This window comes from Manis pentadactyla, chromosome 13, assembly GCF_030020395.1.
Source record: "Manis pentadactyla isolate mManPen7 chromosome 13, mManPen7.hap1, whole genome shotgun sequence".
Taxonomy (NCBI): domain Eukaryota; kingdom Metazoa; phylum Chordata; class Mammalia; order Pholidota; family Manidae; genus Manis; species Manis pentadactyla.
Genome location: NC_080031.1, coordinates 33,711,608 through 33,737,048, shown reverse-complemented (window position 1 = coordinate 33,737,048; position 25,441 = coordinate 33,711,608). Strand labels below are relative to the sequence as shown.

Sequence of the window (25,441 nt, the reverse complement as noted above, 5' to 3'; positions counted from 1 at the left end):
GTGTCCCTGCTCCAGATCACCTGCCGTCAGCTATCAGACCTGTGCTTGGCCAGCGGTGGTGCATGTGCGCTGGCCTCTGTCCCCCGGCTCCTCTGGGCCTTCAGTGCTCTCAGCTTCAATGTGGCTTTTCAATGGTCATCACTTTGTCTAAGCCAAGAAAATGATGCTGAAGACTGCACTGCCTTATCTACATTGCTTGAACCTTTGTCTATATTAGGTTCTTTCCACCTACTTTTGATGTAGAAGAGTCATATTTGAAGAGGATCGGTGTGTCTTCAAGAGCCACAGTCTTAAGAACAATGAAAACCTGGGTTCATGCTTGCTGTCTGTGGCAAGTTGCTCATCTTTAAAAATGTCCAGTGAACATTTCATGGCCCTAAGACCTCTACTTGGCCACCACCACTCGGATTTACGTCTTTGGCCAGGAGCCCATTTCACCCACCCTGCTGAGTATCTGGTAAAACAGGGACATAAACAGTGGGGAGCTGCTGAGCCTATATAAGGTGAAGGGCAAAAAGTAAGGGGCCTCTAAAGGAACCCAAATCCAGTTTTGTCCTGCTCTTCTGCTACTGATACTCTTCATGAAAACCTATGTCATCCTCCTCCTTTTGTGGCCAAACTTTTGCATAATCTGCATCCACACCACCAGCAACCGCATTGTCTGGTTTCTAGTCAACAAGGACCTCCTGTGGGCTCAGGGCCCCTGCCAACCCTTGGGAAACTCCTCTACCTAGCCCTTCCCTGTCACTCAAGAACCATACCTAATGTCAGACAGGTGGTTGGGCTGGCAGATGAGGCTCCATCCTTTCAGCAAGGGTGAGTGATCTGGTATCCTTTCTGAGAATCAAGCATTCTTGGCCCACCCCTATTCAGCAGTATCAGGAGCAGATGACAGAGTGTGATGCCCTGGAGGAAAAGAAACCGTCTTTCGTCTTTAAGCTTCATCTGTCTGACTGCATCTCATTCCAGCCCCTCTCTTCTCTCTCCTCACTCTGCCTATCTCTCTCTCCTTCCTTCTCCAAAAACAGAAAGCAAAGCTACTAGGAAAATAGACTTTCTAATTTTCTTCTCCTCTGATTATATTCAGAGGGAAATAGGGACATAGTCTTGTAAGGTCAATTGCCAGAGTTTTCTGGCCCTCTTTCTTATGCCCTCTTCCCAAGCCATCTTTCCCAAGTCCTAGAAAGTCCAAAGGAAGATAGACCCAGGGCTATGGAATTGAAGGGCTGAGGTGGGCATGAGTCCCATGAGACAGGGATTATTAATTACCTGGTTCTATGCAGTGTTCTTTTAGACTAATCCTAGTCCAGCACTACCACCTCCCTCCCCCATAGCATACACACTCCTTCCTCCCTACTGTGCCCAAATTTCCAAGAAACCTCCTAGATATTTCTTGAACGTTAATCTGAAGGGAAGGCAGAAGAGTGTTATGGGAATGAGATTCTATTAGGGGTGAATGTAAATTCTTTTAAATGATTAAACTAAAACTAAAATAAAGTAAATAAAAGAGTGTGTGCATAGCTCTAAGAAGTTTGGCTACCCTACCTTTATTTCTGAAACAATGTGAGGATTTTGGTTATGAAGTGTGAGAAGATCTACCAAGATAGGTGAATTCTTTAACCTTTGATAATAGTAGCTATAATAATATGTGAGACAACAGTTGTGCATAGTATTTTTAATATTTTATCCCCTTATTTATGTTCAGAAAAAGATGTAAGGTTTTTAGACATTTTCATAAGCACTATCTTTACCATCTCTGTGACTAGTTTAGCCATCCTATCTAATGTCATTCAAGAACAAGTTGAGGATGCTGGAAACAGAAGAGATGCACTATTTTAGATGGTGTCTGTTATATTTAAAATTATACTTTAAAATACTGAGATAATTATAAAGGAATTCAAAATGTAGTTAACCTTTTGGACAGATTATTATTTTTTTGATATATTTACTATGTCCATTTGTTTAACTGGCTTAACTCAAGAAAACGACCTCAACAGCAATTATAGGCGATAAATTATGCTTTCACTTTTCTTGCTCTCTGACAAATTTGACTGATTTTTTTAAAAATGGAATCCACTAAAATTTCCCTGTATACTTAATTTTGCTAAACTTGTAAAGACCTGATTTAGATGAAAGGAAGAGAGAGAAGAAAGGAGCTTCTGCCAAGATTTTCAGGTTAAGATGCTGAGTATACCTGTAAATAAAGAAAAGCATTACGCAGATATATTACCTGCACTGTACAGAATCTAGGTACTTAAATTTTTTTAAGCAATTACCTATTCATTCATGTACTCACTGATGCTATTCACCAAATATTTCTGTGTCTTCTTTGGGCATAAGGTCGGTTGCATTTTCCCATCCCCTTTGCATTAAGCATAGCCATGGAACTTGCTTTGGTGAGTGAATCTGGAGAAGCTGTATATGTCACATCTGGGAGAAAGCTTTAAGAGCTCGTGTACATTTTGTAGGAACCCCTTTTCCTCTGCCATGGCAGCCAGCTCCAGGTGAAGAGGTTCTATTAGCCTCGTTCCTAGAGTTAAGAGACTTGGCATAGTGTTCCTCCCTTCCACCCCAATCCTTTAACCCAAATGATTATGTAACAGGAATCAGAAATAAACCTTTATTATTAAAGGGCATTAAGATGTGGAAATTACATTGTTACTGTAGCATAATCTAGCCTTGTATGATGGAAACATCTTTACTTTTTTTCTACATGTTGGGTGTTTATGAATAATTGAATTTCACATCTTAATACAGGCCATTGTTTTTTTATATCTATTTCTTGCCTAGTTCTTGATTTCATTATTTCCGATATTTATTTATTTATTTTGTTACAAATTCTAGAAATACATTTAATGGAACTCAGTAAACTTTTGCTGGTAATGCAGGTGATGCTGTGCAGAGGAGGCAGGTGATGACAGGAGAGATCGAGGTCCAGGGGCACGAACGTTCAGGGCGACTGCAAAGCAGTCAGTTTATGCAAGTGATTCACTGCCTGTATGTTCTAATATCTGACAATTGGAAGTCAGTTTCAAAGTATATGGGTAGCAGTAATCTAGATTTTAAACATTGTATAGAAATACAAAAGGATAAACAAATGTGAGGATTAGCAATGAACACTGTGTGTCTAAGGGGAAATGACAAGTGGCCATATGTTAGACATTTGTTAATTCATCCTCAGCGGGAAGTCCTTGGGGGAAGTATATTCTTTGGAATAAAACCTTTGTCAACTCACGTTGCATGTCTTTCAGTTCTTATCATATGATTTCATTTCTACTATTCTGGCATCAGAAACTAGGTCTTGAAGTGAAAATTTTGAACTTCCTGATAAGTCTGAGAGTATTAGAATCACTTTTGGTGCAGTAAGATCCTGATAATTGAGTGGTAATTTTGGCAATCCTAATCTCATGAGTTTAGGTGTTCTTATCATATTCCATAAATTAGTAATCACTGAAATTAATGCAGCACATATTTTTAATCTGAGTGTTAGAATACATTCACGTGAAATTTAATGATGACTATTAAATCTTAACTAATACAATATTTTGTGATTCTTGGTATATTTATACTGGAAACATCCCCAGTCATTTAGAAATTTTTCCTACACCGATCTATATGGCACACAGACCTACATGGTGCTTGTGAAATGAATGGTTGAAATGAGCAAATGATTATATAGACTTATTGTAACTATGGTAAACACAGTTGATCAGTATATTCATTTGGTAGCTATTTATTAAATAGCTATACTTTCGATGCTATGATAAGCACTATGAATACAGAGATGAAAAAGACATGGTCCCATTCCTAAAGAGTTCACATCATAGTGCAGGATATTTATTAATTACACATATTGATTACATAGTGGAGGATACCGAATGATTACAACATATATAGATGCCTGTTGATTATACATAGGTACATACCGATTATAGCCCATGATGAAAGCTATAGCAAGGAGGTCTTGTGGGTGCTGTTGAAACAATAGGAGAAAGGACTAATTCTACTAAAAACTAATGGAAAGACTATGGAGAGCTTCACAGAAAAGAGGATAATGGAATTGGGCATTTAATACAATATTTCATCACGTTGGTCCAATTAAAATATTAAAACTGTTGAGGATTTTACCACCGTATCTACTTGGGATAATTAGAGAACTTTCCTCTGAAAATAAGTTGTGCCTAACTTTGATGCCATGTTCTTTCTATGCATTGGAAACTTAGGAATTCTAACTTGAGACAAATATTTAAAATATTTAACAAAAGGAATGGCCATTCAGAATGCATGCAGACAGTAGAACTAGCACAGAGTCAGGGAAGACTCCAGCAGGTCCTCTTACCTCTTTAACAGTAGGGTTATGGATGGGCTTCTGAACATCAATTTCTCACCTCTCAAATATAACCAGTATTGAAAGTTTGGAGATGACAGGGTGGCTTTGTAAAAGATTATTATTTGGAAATTGCCCAGGAAAAATGCTGACAATTCTGTTTTCATGGAGGGTAATTATTTTACATCCCAGTTGACCCGATCTCAGTGTTCATCTATGGTGATAATGTTGATGAACAGCCCTGTAGTGAGATGTCGGTATTTGGCTGTGGCTTGTTTGCAAACTTTGCAGTGATTATGCTCAGTTGTCTAATTGCTTAATTTATTGATGTTTTGCTGACATGTTTTTCAGCAGCATTTGTGATTGCAGGTAACTAATCATTTCTGTTGTGGCTCATTAGCATACGTTTGCATTTGGTTTGTCTGATTGCTGCAGGTGGAGACAATAGGTGATGCATACTGTGTTGCGGCAGGACTCCACAGGAAAAGTCTGTGCCACGCTAAGCCCATTGCTCTGATGGCCCTGAAGATGATGGAACTTTCGGAAGAGGTGCTGACACCTGATGGACGACCAATTCAGGTAACTCAGCAACCTGGTTTGAGTTGTAATGCACCTTTTACTGAAAGGGGTAACAAGTTGCCTTCTGAATTCTACTTATATAATTTACCGACTTAGACAATTGGGTACTCAAGGAGGATGACAGATAGCTGAGATAATGTAGAGATCCAGGAAAAGAACAAATGGAATAAGGTCCAAAATAGGAAAAGGTGTGTGAAAAGCAAATCACCATGGAAAAAAGAAAGAACCAAAGAATCAGACCCAGGCAGGAAGTTGTTATTAGTGAGAACACACCGCGACCAGGTGAGGGTGACAGTGAGATCAGAGTCCAGAATCCCCAATACAAGAAACTAAGAAGCCAGAAAACGAGAACCAGGAGAGCTTCTGTGCATAGTGTACAGGTAGGTGTTCTTTATGAAGTCTCAGAGTTACTTCTGCAACTTGTTATATGACAGAGCTTGAAGGTTGGAGCCCAATAACTGAGGAAGCTTTAAAAATGGTATAGAAAATGTAGCTCCTGGTGTGTTTTACTGTTCTTATTACTAATGGCTTTCTGCAAACTGGGAGCTGCCTCTGGGAAAGGATGAGATTACCTAGCTGTAGTTTGGCCAGAACCCAGTGGATCCCTGAAGTATTGTTACTATGAAATCTTATAAACTAGAATCTTGTATTTGGAGGTAACCTTGAATTTAAAAGGCATCCCTTTTATAACAGCTCACCAGCTATGGGTTAACAATACAGAGAAAAAAAGCCTCAAAATGTGAGTATATATCTTGTCCAGACATTATGAAAAATCAGATACTCTGAGCTTCCTTCTGCTTAAAATTATTAAAATTAATAAAATTCAGTGTTTTTTTAAAAATATATTTTTAAGAATTATTAAGCACATCATTGAGCTAATAGGAAGGAGAGAAATGTACCAATCACATGGTGTATACAGATTGAGCAAAATTTAAATGGTGAATTTAAATCAAGTGCTCTGCTATTGGCAGTGGCAGGAAGAAACTAAGATATACTATTCCTGCCTAGAGGAGGTGAACTTTAATTCCATCCTCAAGTACTTTCCACAAAGTGCCCTGGGAACTAAGTGGCTAATCCTAAAAACAAAATAAAAAAGAAATATACACTCACATAGGAAAACAAAGTACTGTGGTTAAGAGCCAGTAGAACAACAGATGAGAAAAAAACAGTGGAATGTTGCCAGTTATCAAAATTTTCAGACAGAATTTAAATAACAAAAGACATGAAAGAGAAGCTTTAAAGTATGTGGTGAAAACAGTAGATTTGAAAAGGAACCAGAGAACTTCTAAGCAATCAACATAATACTTAAAAAAATAGAAAAGAGCTCAGTGGATGAGTTTAAAAGCAGATTAGACACAACTGAAGCAAAAGTTAATGCACTGGAAGTTGTATCTGAAGAAATTGCCTATAACTTAGTCCAGAGACTTAAAAATGTGTAAATATAAACAAGAGAATGTAAGCTTTAAAATATGTAGGAGATGTAGAGGTGAGAGTGGGAACGTCTATGTTGAATTGTGGCTCCAAATGGAGAAAAGAGAGGAAATGCAAAAGAGGGGATTTTGTTCTGGAGCTATCAAAAGACATTAACCAGTTTTCAGGCACAATAATGCTAAATAATTCTACATCATAGTAATTCAAAACCAGAGATATCCTAATGATATTGTGTACATCAGAGAAAAAAGGACTTGATAAATAAGAAAGTTGACATTGATGTGTGGGAAAAGGATGGGCTATTCAATAAATAGTTTGGGGACAAATTGGTTATCCATGTGGGAAAAAATATTGAAATTAGATTTCTGTTTCATCGGTCTGCATATAAAGCAATTCCAGATGGATTAAATACTATAGAACTATAAATTTATAATTAGGAAGTTTTGATTTAGAGTAGGGAGCAATATTTTTGTGTAAGTTAGTCAAGTCAAAAATTTTCAAATCATACAGGAAAATATTTGTGAATTTACTGCATTAAAATTAAAACTTTCCTGTTTATCAAAGAACATGTAAAAAGAATAAAAAGATAACCTCTAGGAGAATTTTTTGGAGAACTAGGAGAAACTAGGAGAATTTTTTACAACACATTTAACCATGGAAGTATCTTTGGTTAACCTCATTAGTAGTCAGATTAATATATATCGATAACACTGTGATATAACATTCCCACCTACTAGTTTGATACAACAATGAAAGTCTGATAGTGCCTCTGTTGGTGAGAATGTGAAGCTGCAGGAAATCTCACATACAGCTGACTGGGAGTATAAATGGTCCAATGCACTTAGCATTAAAGTAGTTAAGTTTAATTTGTGCCTTCCTACAGCCCAGCAATTCCTCTCCTAGGTGTTGGCCCCAGGGAAGTACATGTACATTGTAGCATAAGTCACACACAAGATTATTCACAGCAATACTTTCATATAGTCTCAACCTGGAAATAACTCAAATTTCCATCTAATAGAATGGATAAACGGTGATATATTTAATACCTTGGTATATCATACATTTGGGAAAATGAATGACTTCAGCTACTAACATCAACATGGATGAATATCCAAAACATAATATTGAGCAAAAGAAGCAAATCATAGAAGAATGTTGTAGCACTATTCCATTTAATTAAATTTCAAAACTAGGAAAATTGAAAAAAATATGCTATTTAGAAATATCTGCATTGATGGAGAAAATGTGAAGTAAAGAAAGGGAATGATTAATACAAAATTTAAGATGGTGCTTAACTCCAAGGGAAAGAAAGAAGATGATAGGAAGGGGGAGAGCACATAAGGAAAGTGAACATAGGGGTTACAGTGCAGACTTGTTCATTTTACTTCTGTTCTTTAATATGCACATATATGTTAATATTTGAGAACTTTCAAAGGCAGAAACAGAAATAATTTCCTAACTACTCCCACCAGTGGTAAAAATAGGAAAGGATGGAGCATTAAAAAGAAATCTATTTTAAGTCCCCTTAGGACATAATTATCAAGTTATTTAGTATGAATGACACTTCCACCACTGCCAGGAAAAACAAACAAACAAAAGGAATGCTGTCTTAGGTCTACTGGAGACTGCAAACATGCGCATCCCAGACTGAATTAATATCAGTTCTTAAATTTTCAAGACTGCCAGCAGGGTAGTCTTATCATATAGGATTATTTCTCTATGTTGGATTTTTATGAGACAGAATGTTTGTATTGATTCAGCATTGTGAAAGCAAGCTTAAATTGCTATAGAACAAAACTGGAAGTTGTGTTTTGTAGTGTGCTCATCTGTATTTTCATTTGTGTGATATAACATTAGCTCTGTCTTATGAATCAGATAGTCTTACTAAATCAGAAGAGGAAATGGGCATAAAGATTTAATACAAATGCAGAAAGAGAACTCAAAATAATAAAACCATTTCAATAATTTTAGCTTCATTACTAATTCATATTTGCATGGTTTGGGATTGGTTTTGTCACATCAATTTGACTTTGAATCGGCTTCTAACTTGGTGCCATGGGAACGATTCTAAACTTACTGAAAGAATCTTTCATTAAAAATGTTTGGGTATTGCAGTAGAATAGATATGTGATCAGTTGATTGTTTACTTTTATATAAGTTTATAGGCTATTTAAAATTTAAGCTCTTTGAGTTGTAATAATTGCTCAAAACAAAACTCCCTAAACCTCTTAAATTTTGAAAAATAAATTGATAATTTTTATATGGCTTTATAAATGTTTGAGGCACCTGTCATGATGGAAAATAAGAATTTAAATTATCAATTATAATTGTTTGCAAATGATTGTTAATACCCTTGAATCATTAACTGTAAAACTGACTGGGTTAATTTAAAAATTTTTTAAAGTAACCAGAGAATATAGCATTTCAGTTATTTAGTTTATAATACCTTAGCATATTATATTTTATGAGAACTCAGAGTCTAGGTCTAGATTATGTCTGCAAAGCATACACAAATATGGTCTATTTGTACAATAAATTCTAAAAAATCAGACTGAAGTGACTTTAATTAAGACTGGCTTTTAAAAATGATTAGAAATTTTTTGATATTTTATCAATATGTTTATTTTACTGGCTGAATATATACAAGTGTCAGCATTATGCCTATTCTATTTTTTCCCCCTCTCTAGAGGAAATCTGATTTTCTTATATATTAAATAATAGACAATTGAAGAAAAGTCTAATCAGATTTATATTAGCTCTGCTTTGTTTGAACTAGCTGTATAGTGATTTCACTGGTAAATTGTATATTTTTATGCTGCCCTTTAATCTTGTGATTCTAATCTTACCAAAATATTTTGAATAGAGTTTTTAGTGCTCAAAGGCTAACTTTTACTAATAATTTACCACTCTTTGATTAAAATAACAAAATGTTTATTGTGGCCTGTGCTTTATTCTTAAAAAAAAAGAAGGTTGGAAAAGGGAAGCTGGGTTGAGGACTGACTAGAGAATGTGAATAAACATATGTCAAAAAGACAAGCAGCATTTTCATGATTTAAGGCTTTTGAAGAAGATTGAGTTAGGGTGTCCAAATATTTGAGTTTCACTTCTGGACTGCAGTCTTTAAAAAAATATTTTCATTGAATTTCATCATGTAGGCATACAAATTCAAATTCCCTTCATTAGTTCAGAGAAGAGTCCATTTATATAATGAAGCAATTATAGAGTGATTGTGAAATAAAGTTAAAAAAACAATGTGTAATCATGTTGTACCACTAACGTGTTTAGCAATCTCAACTGCAAATCAGGGAAATGTTATGAATTTCCTCTAACTGCCTAGGCTAAAGGCAAGAATTTTAACATTACAATTTACATGTACTATAATACTACATTAAATTCTACTTCTTTAAGCTTCAACTTAGTCTTCTAATGAATTTATAGGATTTTTTGAGATCATGAAATAATTACTCTTCAGTTAATTTTTAAGTACTTGCTATTTATAAAGGAAACCTGATGGTATTGTACTATTTAGAGGGATGGATCTTAGTAAGTATTGCAATATTTAACTAACTGCGTGAGATTACAGCTCAAGATTACATTAAAGAAAAAACTATTTGATAACTTGATTAATTCTCTGTAATTTTTGATAATTGTTTATTTATAAAATTCTAATTAGTACTTTTCATCCTGAAGTGTGTATACATATTTGAGATATCCTACCTCTAGAATCTATATCTAAAGAGAGAAATGTAAGAGGTCAGAAGGACTACTGCATAGGCATGATATGAACTCACTATAAAGATACTGAGCCCCATTATCTGTTTTTCATGTTTATCCAATAGACACTTTTGAACTGACTTTTAATCTCCTAGATAATGCGCATAGAGGCAGTTTTAGTAAATCTTTGTTTTATTGCAGCAATAATAGACAAAAATATTTATAATATTGCTGGTAAAATCTATGGCTGAATATATTTTCTAATCTATTCTGTATAGTGAATTTATTTGGTACTAGAAATGTGCTTATGTTTTTTAAAAAGAGTGTGTTTAAAGTATTATTCACTGAATGTTTACCAGTGAATAAGGTTATAACAGATTCTTTTCTATAGTTTTTTTTTTTATCAGAGCTTGAGTCTATAGGCTCTCTTCAGATCTATCTTCTAACTCACTAATGCACCACTCAATTGGCTTTGATAATCATTACTTCTGATTCCTTGTATTTTTTTTTTAATATTTGCCCTTGTATTTGTGGTGGTGTCGCATCTCAAAGTATGGAGGGTTCACTAAGTCCTCCCTCCTGTCAAGCCTTAGACTCCTTTTTTTCCCCACAGTCCTCAAAGGTTATCAAAAGTACTGCTTAGTTTTTCAACCTCTCAGTTTCTTCTGAGTCAGAAGCTGCCCATAGCACCCTCAGATTTACTGCTTACCTCTCCTCAGGTTCATCTTCTCACATATCTTGGTGCAATAGTTTTTCATTACCTCAGGAGCTGACCTGCAGTGGGTTGTTCAAATTATATAATTGGCTCTTACTAGAAATGGAAGTTCAAAGTGATGTCTATTTTTTCTGAGTTTTATCTTACTAATAATGACTCATCTTCAGGAATCTACCTTTATGCCTTTTTTCAACCCAAGTCACTGATGAAAATATCTTTAAATAGAAAAGACAAAAACATCTAACTGTATTTAAACTAGCTACTGCAGAGTTACAGTAAATACATCTACTGAAGCACTTACCAGTGGCCAGGCAGTCACTGTTCATGTACTTGCCAGGTTATAACTCTTAATATAAGAGAAGTGAGGAAAATAATTCTATAAGAGAAGTGAAGAAAAATAAGGAATTCTATAAGAGAATTCTCAGTAATTCTTTAAAAGAAGTGAAAAAAAATGGCTAACCATAGCTCTATTTACAACATTCTGGACATACTAAATAAAAACATGATAAATACGTTTCATATCGTCAACCTTTTACTATTGCTTTGAATATTCAGCTACTTAATAAGTTAGACTTTTCATGGTTTTAGTCTTCAAGAAAATTTAAATTTATATGAGATGTCCTCTTTAAGAAAATGGAAATATGTAATCTATTTTAGAGTTATTCCATTCAAAAAGATTACTTTTTTAATTTAGAAAGAAAGAAAGATAGGTTCAGTTTTGTGTGCATAGAGGGGAGTGGGTGTTAATCATCAATTATTTTGAAAATTATAATTACCAGTCAGATTAAGTGGAGGCATCCAGTAGTCATTTTATTCTGCTGTTTTTTCAGTTTATTTTCCCTTAGTTTATTTTTTGGTTCTGGGCTGCAATGCATAAGCTACATATTTTAAAGTGTTATATTTTTCATAGGGTAGTCTTTGAATTTACAGATTGTGTCATATTCTAATTGTTCTTACATATTGAACAAAATATTTGTTTGCTTTAATCATAGAATTATGAGCATCCTTAATGCCTTACAATCCCTCTATAAGATGATAGCATAATGACTTTAATGTACAATATTACATGTACAGTATGTATGTCAGTGAGATAGAATTCCATTGCTAGTTTAGTTTAGTTTTTATCTTTAATTATGATTGATTCTAATACAATATGGTAATATACTGTTAGTCATTTTTTCAATCTATGAAAAAATAATTTATCAGAAGCATATTTTTAAAAGGGCTGGTCTTGCTGAAGAGACATATCTTCCCAATAGTTCTTTTTTTTTTTTTTTTGAGAGGGCCTATCTTATATTTATTGATCAAATGGTTGTTAACAACAATAAAATTCTGTATAGGGGACTCAATGCACTCAATGCACGATCATTAATCAACCCCAAGCCTAATTCTCAACAGTCTCCAATCTTCTGAAGTATAACAAACAAGTTCTTACATGGTGAACAGATTCTTACATAGTGAATAAGTTCTTACATGGTGAACAGTACAAGGGCAGTCATCACAGAAACTTTTGGTTTTGATCACGCATTATGAACTATAAACAATCAGGTCAAATATGAATATTCGTTTGATTTTTATACTTGATTTATATGTGGATCCCACATTTCTCCCTTTATTATTATTATTATTATTATTTTTAATAAAATGCTGAAGTGGTAGGTAGATGTAAGATAAAGGTAGAAAACGTAGTTTAGTGTTGTGAGAGAGCAAATGTAGATGATCAGGTGTGTGCCTGTAGACTATGTGTTAATCCAAGCTAGACAAGGGCAACAAAACATCCGTGGATGCAGAAGATTTCTCTCAAAACAGGAGGGGAGAGGTTCTAAGCCTCACCTCTGTTGCTCCCCAATTTCTCACCTGATTGCCCCCCTGAGACTGTGCCTGTCTTAGGTTGTTCCTCCCTTGAGGAATCTTAACCCGTCTCTGGCTAACCAGTCATCTTCCGGGGCCATACAGGGAGATGTAAAGTTGGTAAGTGAGAGAGAAGCCATATTGTTTGAAAAGGTTAGCTTTTTACTTCTTTGCAGATTTATGCCCTGTGGCTTCTATGCTCAGCATTTGTCCTGAGGTATCTTTAGCAACTGGAGAAATTATGATACTCGGTAAATTCGATATGAGGCATGAATTCTATTTAAGGGTTGTAATTAGGAAGGAAGAAGAAAAGCTATAGAGGTAGCAGACGGAAGAAAACATGGGAAGATTGATTATTTCTTTGACATATCTTCTTGTAGAGTAATTTAAGCATGTATAGGTTTTAAACTACTAATTAAATTGCGCACATGCATTAACATAATAGGAATACAGTTACATAACCAAAGCAGATCTATAATTACCAGCCATCTCCATTGAGGCCAAGAAAACCAGTTAGGCACCTTAGGCATTTGTGAAAATTTATCTATGATATGATAGATATTGTCCAACTGTACTTGAACAATCTGAGAGAAATCAGACAAATTAAAACAGCCCATTCCTGGAACGGTTCATATCCCATATGTTCTTTTAACAGTAGATAGTCTGTAGTTCTAAGATTTTGGAGCGCTACAACTTGCACTTCTCCTAATTCTTGGTTGAGTTCTAACAGTGTAGATCCAGTCAAATTTGTTGTTTTACTGTATGCACAGGCCAGCTTAGATATCTCCTTCTTCATTCTAATGGCAAGTCCAAGAACCGGTGGGATGAATGCAGCTACGACTGCAGCATCGCCTGGATCTTTGTTGAGATTTTTTGATGATCATCTTCTGGTATGACTCTTCCAGAGAGTGCTGATGTTGGAAGTTCTTCTTCATATCGTATCTTAGTTCATTTTCTGGGTAGCCAAATTAGGCTTTGATCCTCTGTATAAACACAAACAGACCCTTTGCCCACACTTTAATATGCCCTTTATACCATTGTGTAGAACTCATTGGAGGTCACCACACAGGAACTGCTTTTTTTTTTTTTTAAGAGAAAGGAATATTATCAGAAAAGTGTACCTCCATAGCCGGTCATCTGACACCCTTTAAGTGATCAAAATTAAGGATATTTAAAGCATGCATTAATTGTTGATTTACAGTTAGTTTTATCCTATCATGGAGTAATTCCCCTTTTCTTTCTTTCTTTTTTTTTTGTTATTTTTAATCTACACTTACATGAAGAATATTATGTTTACTAGGCTCTCCCCTATACCAGGTCCCTGCTATAAACCCCTTTACAGTCACTGTCCACCACCATAGCTAAATGTTGTAGATTCACTACTTGTCTTCTCTGTGTTGTACAGCCCTCCCCTTTCTCCCACCCCCCCATGCATGCTGATCTTAATACCCCCCTTCTTCCTCCCCCCCTTATCCCTCCCTACCCAACCATCCTCCCCAGTCCCTTTCCCTTTGGTACCTGTTAGTCCATTCTTGGGTTCTGTGATTCTGCTGCTGTTTTGTTCCTTCAGTTTTTCCTTTGTTCTTATACTCCACAGATGAGTGAAATCATTTGGTATTTCTCTTTCTCCATTTGGCTTATTTAACTGAGCATAATACCCTCCAGTTCCACCCATGTTGCTGCAAATGGTAGGATTTGCCCTCTTCTTATGGCTGAGTAGTATTCCATTGTGTATATGTACCACATCTTCTTTATCCATTCATCTACCGATGGACATTTAGGTTGCTTCCAATTCTTGGCTATTGTAAATAGTGCTGCGATAAACATAGGGGTGCATTTGTCTTTATCAAACTTGATTGCTGCGTTCTTAGGGTAAATTCCTAGGAGTGGAATTCCTGGCTCAAATGGTAAGTCTATTTTGAGCATTTTTATGAACCTCCATACTGCTTTCCACAATGGTTGAACTAGTTTACATTCCCACCAGCAGTGTAGGAGGGTTCCCCTTTCTCCACAGCCTCACCAACATTTGTTGTTGTTTGTCTTTTGGATGGCAGCCATCCTTACTGGTGTGAGGTGATACCTCATTGTAGTTTTAATTTGCATTTCTCTGATAATTAGCGATGTGGAGCATCTTTTCATGTGTCTGTTGGCCATCTGTATTTCTTTTTTGGAGAATTGTCTGTTCAGTTCCCCTACCCATTTTTTAATTGGGTTATTTGTTTTGTTTGTTCAGGCGTGTGAGCTCTTTATATATTTTGGACGTCAAGCCTTTATCGGATGTGTCATTTTCAAATATATTCTCCCATACAGTAGGGTTCCTTTTTGTTCTATTGATGGTGTCTTTTGCTGTACAGAAGCTTTTCAGCTTAATATAGTCCCACTTGTTCATTTTTGCTGTTGTTTTCCTTGCCCAGGGAGATATGTTCAAGAAGAGGTCACTCATGTTTATGTCTAAGAGGTTTTTGCCTATGTTTTTTTCCAAGAGTTTAATGGTTTCATGACTTACATTCAGGTCTTTGATCCATTTTGAGTTTACTTTTGTATATGGGGTTAGACAATGGTCCAGTTTCATTCTCCTACATGTAGCTGTCCAGTTTTGCCAGCGCCACCTGTTGAAGAGACTGTCATTTCACCATTGTATGTCCATGGCTCCTTTATCAAATATTACTTGACCATATATGTTTGGGTTAATGTCTGGAGTCTCTAGTCTGTTCCACTGGTCTTTGGCTCTGTTCTTGTGCCAGTACCAAATTGTCTTGATTACTATGGCTTTATAGTAGAGCTTGAATTTGGGGAGTGAGATCCCCCCTACTTTATTCTTCTTTCTCAGGATTGCTTTGGCTATTCGGGGTCTTTGGTATTTCCATATGAATTTTTGAATTATTTGTTCCAGTTCATTGAAGAATGTTGCTGGTAATTTGATAGGGATTGCATCAAATCTATATATTGCTTTGGGCAGGATGGCCATTTTGACGATATTAATTCTTCCTAGCCACGAGCATGGGATGAGTTTCCATTTGTTAGTGTCCCCTTTAATTTCTCTTAAGAGTGACTTGTAGTTTTCAGAGTATAGGTCATTCACTTCTTTGGTTAGATTTATTCCTAGGTATTTTATTCTTTTTGATGCAGTTGTGAATGGAATTGTTTTACTGATTTCTCTTTCTATTGGTTCATTGTTAGTGTATAAGAAAGCTACAGATTTCTGTGTGTTAATTTTGTATCCTGCAACTTTGCTGTATTCCGATATCAGTTCTAGTAGTTTTGGGGTGGTGTCTTTAGGGTTTTTTATGTACAGTATCATCTCATCTGCAAATAGTGACAGTTTAACTTCTTCTTTACCAATCTGGATTCCTTGTATTTCTTTGTTTTGTCTGATTGCTGTGGCTAGGACCTCCAGTACTATGTTAAATAGCAGTGGGGAGAGTGGGCATCCCTGTCTAGTTCCTGATCTCAGAGGAAAAGCTTTCAGCTTCTCGCTGTTCAGTATAATGTTGGCTGTGGGTTTATCATAGATGGTCTTTATTATGTTGAGGTACTTGCCCTCTATTCCCATTTTGCTGAGAGTTTTTATCATGAATGGATGTTGAATTTTGTCAAATGCTTTTTCAGCATCTATGGAGATGATCATGTGGTTTTTGTCTTTCTTTTTGTTGATATGTGTTGGATGATGTTGAGGGATTTTTGAATGTTGTACCATCCTTGCATCTCTGGGATGAATCCACTTGGTCATGGTATATGATCCTTTTGATATACTTTTGTATTCGGTTTGCTAATATTTTATTAAGTATTTTTGCATCTACATTTATCAGGGATATTGGTCTGTAATTTGCTTTTTTGGCGGGGTCTTTGTCTGGTTTTGGTATTAGGGTGATGTTGGCTTCATAGAATGAGTTTGGGAGTATTCCCTCCTCTTCTATTTTTTGGAGAACTTTAAGGAGAATGGGTATTATGTCTTCTCTCTGTGTCTGATAAAATTCCGAGGTAAATCCATCTGGCCGGGGTGTTTTGTTCTTGGGTAGTTTTTTGATTACCGTTTCAGTTTCTTTGCTCGTAATTGGTTTGTTTAACTTTTGTGTTTCTTCATTGGTCATTCTTGGAAGGTTGTATTTTTCTAGGAAGTTGTCCATTTCTTCTAGGTTTTCCATCTTGTTGGCATATAGGTTTTCATAGTAGTCTTTCATAATTCTTTGTATTTCTGTGAAGTCTGTAGTGATTTTTCCATTCTCATTTGTGATTCTGTTGATTTCTGTTGATTCTCTTTTTCTCTTAATAAGTTTGGCTAAAGGCTTATCTATTTTGTTTATTTTCTCAAAGAACCAGCTCTTCGTTTCATTGATTTTTGCTATTGTTTTATTCTTCTCAATTTTGTTTATTTCTTCTCTGATCTTTTTATGTCCCTCTTTCTGCTGACTTTAGGCCTCATTTGTTCTTCTCTTTCCAATTTCGATAATTGTGATGTTAGACTATTCATTTGGGATTGTTCTTGCTTCTTCAAGTGTGCCGGGATCACTATATACTTTCCTCTTAAGACTGCTTTCACTGCGTCCCACAGAAGTTGGGGCTTTGTGTTATTGTTGTCATTTGTTTCTATATATTCCTTGATCTCTATTTTAATTTGTTCATTGATCCATTGATTGTTTAGGAGCATGTTGTTAAGCCTCCATGTGTTTGTGAACCATTTTGTTTTCTTTGTAGAATTCATTTCTAGTTTTATACCTTTGTGGTCTGAAATGTTGGTTGGTAGGATTTCAATCTTTTGGAATTTTCTGAGGCTCTTTTTGTGGGCTAGTATGTGGTCTCTTCTGGAGAATGTTCCATGTGCACTTGAGAAGAATGTATATCCTGTTGCTTTTGGATGTAGAGTTCTATAGATGTCTATTAGGTCCATCTGCTCTACTGTGTTGTTCAGTGCTTCCGTGTCCTTACTTATTTTCTGCCCGGTGGATCCATCCTTTGGGGTGAGTGGTGTGTTGAATTCTCCTAGAATGAAAGCTTTGCAGTCTATTTCCCCCTTTAGTTCTGTTAGTATTTGTTTCACATATGCTGGTGCTCCTGTGTTGGGTGCATATATATTTAGAATGGTTATATCCTCTTGTTGGACTGAGCCCTTTATCATTATGTAGTGTCCTTCTTTATCTCTTGTTACTTTCTTTGTTTTGAAGTCTATATTGTCTGATATTAGTACTGCAACCCCTGCTTTCTTCTCGCTGTTGTTTGCCTGAAATATGTTTTTCCATCCCTTGTCTTTTAGTCTGTACATGTCTTTGGGTTTGAAGTGAGTTTCTTGTAAGCAGCATATAGATGGGTCTTGCTTTTTTATCCATTCTATTACTCTGTGTCTTTTGATTGGTGCATTCAGTCCATTAACATTTAGGGTGACTATTGAAAGATATGTACTTATTGCCATTGCAGGCTTTAAATTCGTGGTTACCAAAGATTCAATGTTAGCCTTTTTAGTATCTTACTGCCTAACTTAGCTCACTTATTGAGCTGTTATATACACTGTCTGGACATTCTTTTCTTCTCTCCCTTCTTATTCTTCCTCCTCCATTCTTCATATGTTGGGTGTTTTGTTCTGTGCTCTTTCTAGGAGTGCTCCCATCTAGAGCAGTCTCTGTAAGATGCCCTGTAGAGGTGGTTTGTGGGAAGCAAATTCCCTCAGCTTTTGATTGTCTGGGAATTGTTTAATCCTGCCATCATATTTAAATGATAATCGTGCTGGATACAGTATCTTTGGTTCAAGGCCCTTCTGTTTCATTGCATTAAATATATCATGCCAGTCTCTTCTGGCCTGTAGGGTTTCTGTCGAGAAGTCTGATGTTAGCCTCATGGGTTTTCCTTTATAGGTGACCTTTTTCTCTCTAGCTGCCTTTAAAACTCTTTCCTTAACCTTGATCTTTGCCATTTTAATTATTATGTGTCTTGGTGTTGTCCTCCTTGGATCCTTTCTGTTGGGGGTTCTGTGTATTTCCGTGGTCTGTTCGATTATTTCCTCCCCCAGTTTGGGGAAGTTTTCAGCAATTATTTCTTCTAAGATACTTTCCATCTCTTTTCCTCTCTCTTCTTCTTCTGGGACCCCTATAGTACAGATATTGTTCCTTTTGGATTGGTCACACAGTTCTCTTAATATTGTTTCATTCCTGGAGATCCTTTTGTCTCTCTCTATGTCAGCTTCTATGCGTTCCTGTTCTCTGGTTTCGATTCCATCAATGGCCTCTTGCATTCTATCCATTCTGCTTATAAACCCTTCCAGAGTTTGTTTCATTTCTGCGATCTCTTTTCTGGCATCTGTGATCTCCCTCCAGACTTGATCCCATTTCTCTTGCGTATTTCTCTGCATCTCTGTCAGCATGTTTATGATTTTTATTTTGAATTCTTTGTCAGGAAGACTGGTTAGGTCTTTCTCCTTCTCTGGTTTCTCTGTGATCTTGGTTTGCCTGTAATTTTGTCTTTTCATGGTGATAGGAATAGTTCGCAGAGCTGGGACGAGTGACAGCTGGAAGAACTTCCCTTCTTGTTGGTTTGTGGCCCTCCTCTCCTGGGAGAACAGCGACCTCTAGTGGCTTGTGCTGCGCAGCTGCACGCAGACAGGGCTTCTGCTTCCTGCCCAGCTGCTATGGAGTTTATCTCCGCTGTTGCTGTGGGCGTGGCCTGGCTCGGGCAGCTACTCCAAAATGGTTGAGTCATTGGAGGGGGAGTGGCAGGGAGGCTATTTATCTCTGTAAGGGGCCTCCCTGCTCCCTGCAGCCCAGGGGTTAGGGTGCCGCGAGATCCCCGGATTCCCTACCTCTGGAATAAGTGTCCCGCCCTGCCCCTTTAAGACTTCCAAAAAGCACCCGTCAAAACAAAACAATGACCACAAGAAAAAAAAATTTTTTTTAATTAAAAATAAATTAATTAATTAAAAATGGCTGCTCGTTTTTCTTTATTGTCCGGTTCCAGCCTCAGGCACCTGCTCACCGGTCTTGCTGCCCTGTTTCCCTAGTATTGGGGTCCCTCTCCCTTTAAGACTTCCAAAAAGCACTCACCTCAACAAAACAACAACATCAAAAAATGGCCGCTCGCTTTTCTTATGTCCTCCGGCGCCAGGCCTCCGGTACCCGCTCACCATTCTTGCTGCCCTGTTTCCCTAGAATCCAGGGTCCCGTGCATGCACTGTGTCTGCGCTCTGGTCCAGATGGCTGGGGCTGGGTGTTCAGCAGTCCTGGGCTCCCTCTCCCTCCCTCTCTACCTGCTCTTCTCCAGCAGGGAGCTGGGGGGAGGGGCGCTCAGGTCCTGTCAGGCCGGAGCTTGTATCTTTCCCCCTTCGCAAGGCTCAGGGTTCTTGCAGGTGTGGATGTGGTCTGTATGTTGTCCTGTGTCCTCTGGTCTTTATTCTAGGAAGAGTTGTCTTTGTTATATTTTCATGGATACATGTGGTTTTGGGAGGAGATTTCCACTGCTCTTCTCACGCCGCCATCTTGGCTCCGTCTCTGCCCCAATAGTTCTTTTGTGAAAGTATTTGTATGTTTTGGCTACATGAAAAATAAATAGTAATATTAAGGGTGTGAGAGAGGAAAAAATAAATCCAAACAATGGGGGAGAAAGCTAAATTGATTTGCATGAAACTGCATGTAAAATACAAAATTGTTCGGTTTGATTTTGTGCAGCTGTGTTCTCACTTCCACATTTTCCAAACAGAAATGCATTCTTTAGTGGAGACATGCTTTACATATTCTACAAAGTTACTCTGTTGGTTAATATCACTATGCGGTGAATTCTCCTAAAGAAGTTATCTATTTCATTTATTTTAGCCTGTCTTCAGAGATCATCCCTTGAAGGAGTACTTGTACAATGTCCTAAGAGGAGGCTAAAAATATTAGCAAAGACACTCTTTTAAAGATTTTTTTTTTATTTTGGTGAGCTTTAGAAGTGTGAAACCTCCAAGCAGTTAGACAGCTAATGTTTTTATTTATCTGAGTTTTATGTAAAGAATAAGAACCTCTGCCAATTCTAATTCCCAAAGAGACATTAAGATGTGATTTCACCAACCCCTTTTGGGGTGGATTAGCCCACTGTCTTAGAAGGTGGTCTCTTTCTTTGTCATTATTGAACAAGAGGGCTTTATCTTTTACTGCCAGTTTAACTTAATCTGTTTTAAGTGTAATTGTTATATGTACATATGTCAACATTAGCAACTCATATTTTTTATGAAATTATGCTATCAGTTGTCTTAAAATCTCATATCTAGCTTCAAATAAAAATTTACATATTATTCCAGGTAACTTAGTTTTTGAAATTACAAGAAGTAAAATGACCCCTGAAAACTGGCACACAGAGAATATAGTCAAAATTGCCTATAATTTACCAAACAACCATAACCACATTTTACTTTTTCTTGTCTATTCTAAAGGGGTTTCTTTCCCTACAAATATACAAACACATGGAAATAGAATATACAGACTTGGAAAGTAGATTCTTCTAAAAATCAAATGTTTTCATTCAAGTAAAGTTATGAAACACCATGTGCAAAGACGTACATGCATTTTAAATACGTAGAAGAGTCTTGGTAAGCCCTAGGAAACATTTTCCATTGTTATTAACTCACTTTCTGCAATTGAATTTTCAAGTCATTGAAAATCAACTCTTTAATCACCTGAGTTGCAAATGTGGTAAGAATTATTCAGTGTCAAAAGTGCTTTAAAAATCTGTTAAGCTTTGTGTTGATGTCATTGTCAGGCATATGGTAATTGTCTGGGTCACCACTACAATATTCCGTATTTGGAATGTGGTTTCCTAGCAACTCTTGCCTTTTCCTAATGGATGAATTGATTTCTGCACATTTGTAATGCTTCCTACTGCATCAGAAATTGTCACCTCGTGTGCAAATGTTACAAGATCAAATTTACATGTAGATTCAATTCTGAGAAATTATTCTGCTTTACCACTTGTCTTTAATATGTTCATTCAAAGGTTAAACTAACCATAAAAAATAAATTTAGTAAAACCTTATTAATTCAGACCTTACTCTTTGGGGGAATATGGTAATTTTGACAAAGTCCAAAATACATGCAAATGATTCCTAGTGGGAGACCTGTTGAAGCTGAAGAAACAGAGTAATTTTGTTGGTCAAATGACCATGTAATCAGCAGGTTGACAGGAACACAGGTCCAAACTGTGCAGTGACTGTCCCAGAGGACACAAAGCTTTTACTCTAGAGGCAGTTTGCTGTTGAAACTTGGAGAAAGCCTGATTCTGCACGATCCTGGCTAGAGTCTTGCTAGGAGTGACTTTCACTTGTTTTTTGAATAGCTTCTATTGTTTAGGTACTGGGGATGTAAAGGTTAGCAAACCGAATATGACCCTGACCCTCCCAGGAATTACAATCCGTGGAATCAACACCTATAGAGCCTGTCTTGGTTTGCAAGTGGAAATAGACACTTGCATTTCTCTCAATACTGTTTCTGTCTCAATACTGAGAGATCTTTGTTAGGTTTTTGGAAAGATTTGACAAAAGACTTTGAATTCTTCTTAGAATGTTCAAGATTTTCTTGCACGTTCAGACCTACATTGTTTTGCTGTCTTTGTAGATTTTGTATATATATCTAGGAAAGTGGAGTTGAAAGATATTGAGAAACAGCTATGTGCTAATGATTGGTTTGATAATTTAGATACCATCTCATTTAATCTACAGAAAACCCTATGAAGGGCATGAAGGTCAAGAAGTAAGACACTAAGGCATTAAAAAATATGTGTAAAATCAAGGAAAATATATCTTGTACACCTATGTGTAATGCTTGTGCCAAGTGTTTTATACATTTCATCTCTTGTAATCCTCCCATCCCCAAAATCCCCACAAAGGAAGTTATTAACTCACTTCCTGCAATTGAATTTTCAAGTCATTGAAAATCAACTCTTTAATCACCTGATTATTTTTTACACATTATTCTTATTTTACATTTAAAGCATTTGAGATTCAAAAGTTTACATAATTTGACCAGGACTATGCACCTAGTCAATTGCAGAACTAAGATAATGGATATTACCTGCTTGAAAAAAACAATCTCCCTTGTACCAAATTAGCCAATATCTCACCAGAGTAGAATTCTGTTACCTGATACTTAACAAGAGTTGCATCTCACCAAGTACTTACTATTTGTTAGGCATTATGCTGAGCTAGAATGTATACATGTGCTTTCTCTCTTACATGGTCTCTGGCTCTCTTCATATACATATATATATATATGTGTGTGTACATATATAATAACACACACACACCTGTACATACACACCCATATGTGTATAATTTATGCACATTTATATATGTGTTTTAAGCATATTTTCATATTTTTGAAATATCTAAGTATTTCATATTATCTTGTAAGTCTTACTATAATCATGGGCCATGAAGCAGATGATACTGCCCTTACTTACAAATGAGAAAACAAAATTCAGAGAGGTTAAGGGGCTTATTTTCAAGTAAGAGTAAATAGGTAGGTAAGATTAAGAGTAGATTCAGAATTGGAAATCAAATCTGGTTGACCTCAAAGTCTATGCTCTTAACCTTTACCCAACCTGCCTCCCACAGTATAATTAGAACATATGATTTCTAATCTTATGACTAAGCTAATAACTTTAATCTTCCTTGAAGAAATTATTGTTCATCTCTCTTTCTTAAGAAAGAAGTATTCAGATGTAATAGCAGTGCCGTGATTGCAGACATTCTAATTTGAGGCATACTCTATTGACTATTACTGTACCTGGAGATGTTGAAATAATGAGGATAATTATGTCTGCATTTAATATAAGGAGTCAAAAATTGGTAGTTCTATAAAATTTCAGGATCTCTGAAGGAAAAATTAAGTTGAGGGCAATATTGAAGTGTAAACTTCTACAGTATTAGCTTATTTTTTAAAATAGAAGATATGATCTTCTCTCTGTGGCAATATAATAATCCAAAAGCCAGGAAAAGAGATTTAAAACCATAAGAGAGAATGCAAGAGAAATATTGCTCTTTAGGATATATTATTTTCCAGATGCTATCAGTTGATCCTTTTGTATATTAAGTTATCCAAGATCACTTTTATTTATGCAATAACCAAAGTACTGATTAGAAGTGAAAAATGTAGTAAAACGGTTTGATCACTTGGCCAGCAAGCATGTACTGAATTTCTCTCATGTGCAGAACTACATAATTGAGTTTCAGCCTGTACTATATAGCAGTGCCAAATACTAATCTTTTTTCTTGGCTCTCATTAAGTTAAAATTCTGTCTACCCAATACCAAAACATCTGATCGCTTAAATCCATTCAGTCAAAAATTCAGCCACCCAGATTTTCAGACTCTAGGATTCCATTCAATCTCTTTGCTTTATTAGTTTAAACTGAAATCTATGTCAAGTAGTCAATAGCCTATGTTTAGTTATTTCAACATGCTTGGCAGTCATATTACCTAAGAAAAGATATAGACATGGAAGAGAGAAAATACGAGCCTCATTTCTCACAAGGCCTTAGTCAGATGCTTCCACAGACCTGTGCACTGTTCTCTGCCTCCTGCTCCGCCTTCCTTCCGCTCTCAGGTGTTTCCCCCATCCCTAGCCTACCCCATCCTCTGGGACCTGGCAGACTTCCTTTCTTTCACAATTTCATAAAAGTGTCATTTTTCCATGGGCTACCTAAGAATTGTTTACACAAAATAATATTGTTATGAATTATGCATATAAAATGTTTATACTGGTTAATTTAGGAGAAGGGACTTTTTCTACTTTTAACCTTGAAGTTTTATATTTGCTTAAATTTTCCAAATATGTACATGAATTACTTTTTATATTCATTTTTAATATCAGTAGGAGTTATACAGGTGTTGTCATCATGGACTATTTTTCTTTCCTTCTTTATAGCTATCTATAATTTTATAAACTCATGTAGTTTCAAGTAAAAGTTTAATATAATTTAAAAATGAAGTAATCACAGGCTCTCACCTATGTATTCAATTCATAAGTAATAATCAGCAGACAGTGCCAAAAACTGAACAGGGGAAAATTTTTTGTTGGCTAAAAGCTGCATTAAATATTTTTGATGAAATTATGCTATAAACCATTTGGCAGGAAAATTGGGGTTGGTAGAAATAATGGTCACTGGCAGAAATAATTATAAGCAAATTTTCTAGTAATGAGTCACAGTAAAATTTAAATGGGAAACAATTAATGCCAATTAAATATTTTTTGGAGGAACACAGTAGAAATGTAAAATCAATAACATTCACTGATCAAAGGAATTATTTGATGTTCTAGGCATTCATGCTCAATGAATTGAATTTTAAGAAGTGGTAGGAGAAAACAGAAAATTTTACTTAGTTCTGATATTGATAGTATATTTTTGTAGGTATGTAGTTTCTTCTCTCTGATCCTTTGCTATGCAAGCCAATATTCTTTTATATTTACAAATTCTTTTGCCATGTCATTTACCTGATGTACAAGTAGATGCATTCACTTATGGTCTTCATATAAATTTATAGTAGCCTCTATTCCTTTTCTCTTATTCTCTCATGTTCCTTTTTCTAGATTTGTATATTCAGAATTACATTCTTTTGAAAAATACTAAATATATCCCATGTTCATATTTCATCTTTACCACTCAACACAGAACTTTGTAATTTTTCCACCAAAAGTATAATGAAATAGAGTGGAAGTGCTTCACTATGCCAGCATTCAGAATATGTATGAGGAGGTATGGTGTAGTGTGCTCTCTCCACTCTGCACAGGGGAGCTTCCTGTGCTGTACTGAAATCACTATACTATTTAGCTCTCTTACTAGAGCAAGCTAGGTCTAAACATCATTGTTTAC

General features: G+C 36.0%; 1 protein-coding gene across 2 annotated transcripts in view; it reads left to right on the top strand.

Moving 5' to 3' along the window:
• The window catches only part of GUCY1A2 (guanylate cyclase 1 soluble subunit alpha 2), a 342,191-nt gene that overhangs the window by 245,266 nt on the left and 71,484 nt on the right, over positions 1-25,441 (top strand). For both annotated transcript variants that reach the window (XM_036902731.2, XM_057490593.1), the window contains exon 6: positions 4,763-4,906. In XM_036902731.2, the coding sequence (XP_036758626.2) occupies positions 4,763-4,906 (144 nt within the window). The remainder of the gene's footprint in view (positions 1-4,762; positions 4,907-25,441) is intronic.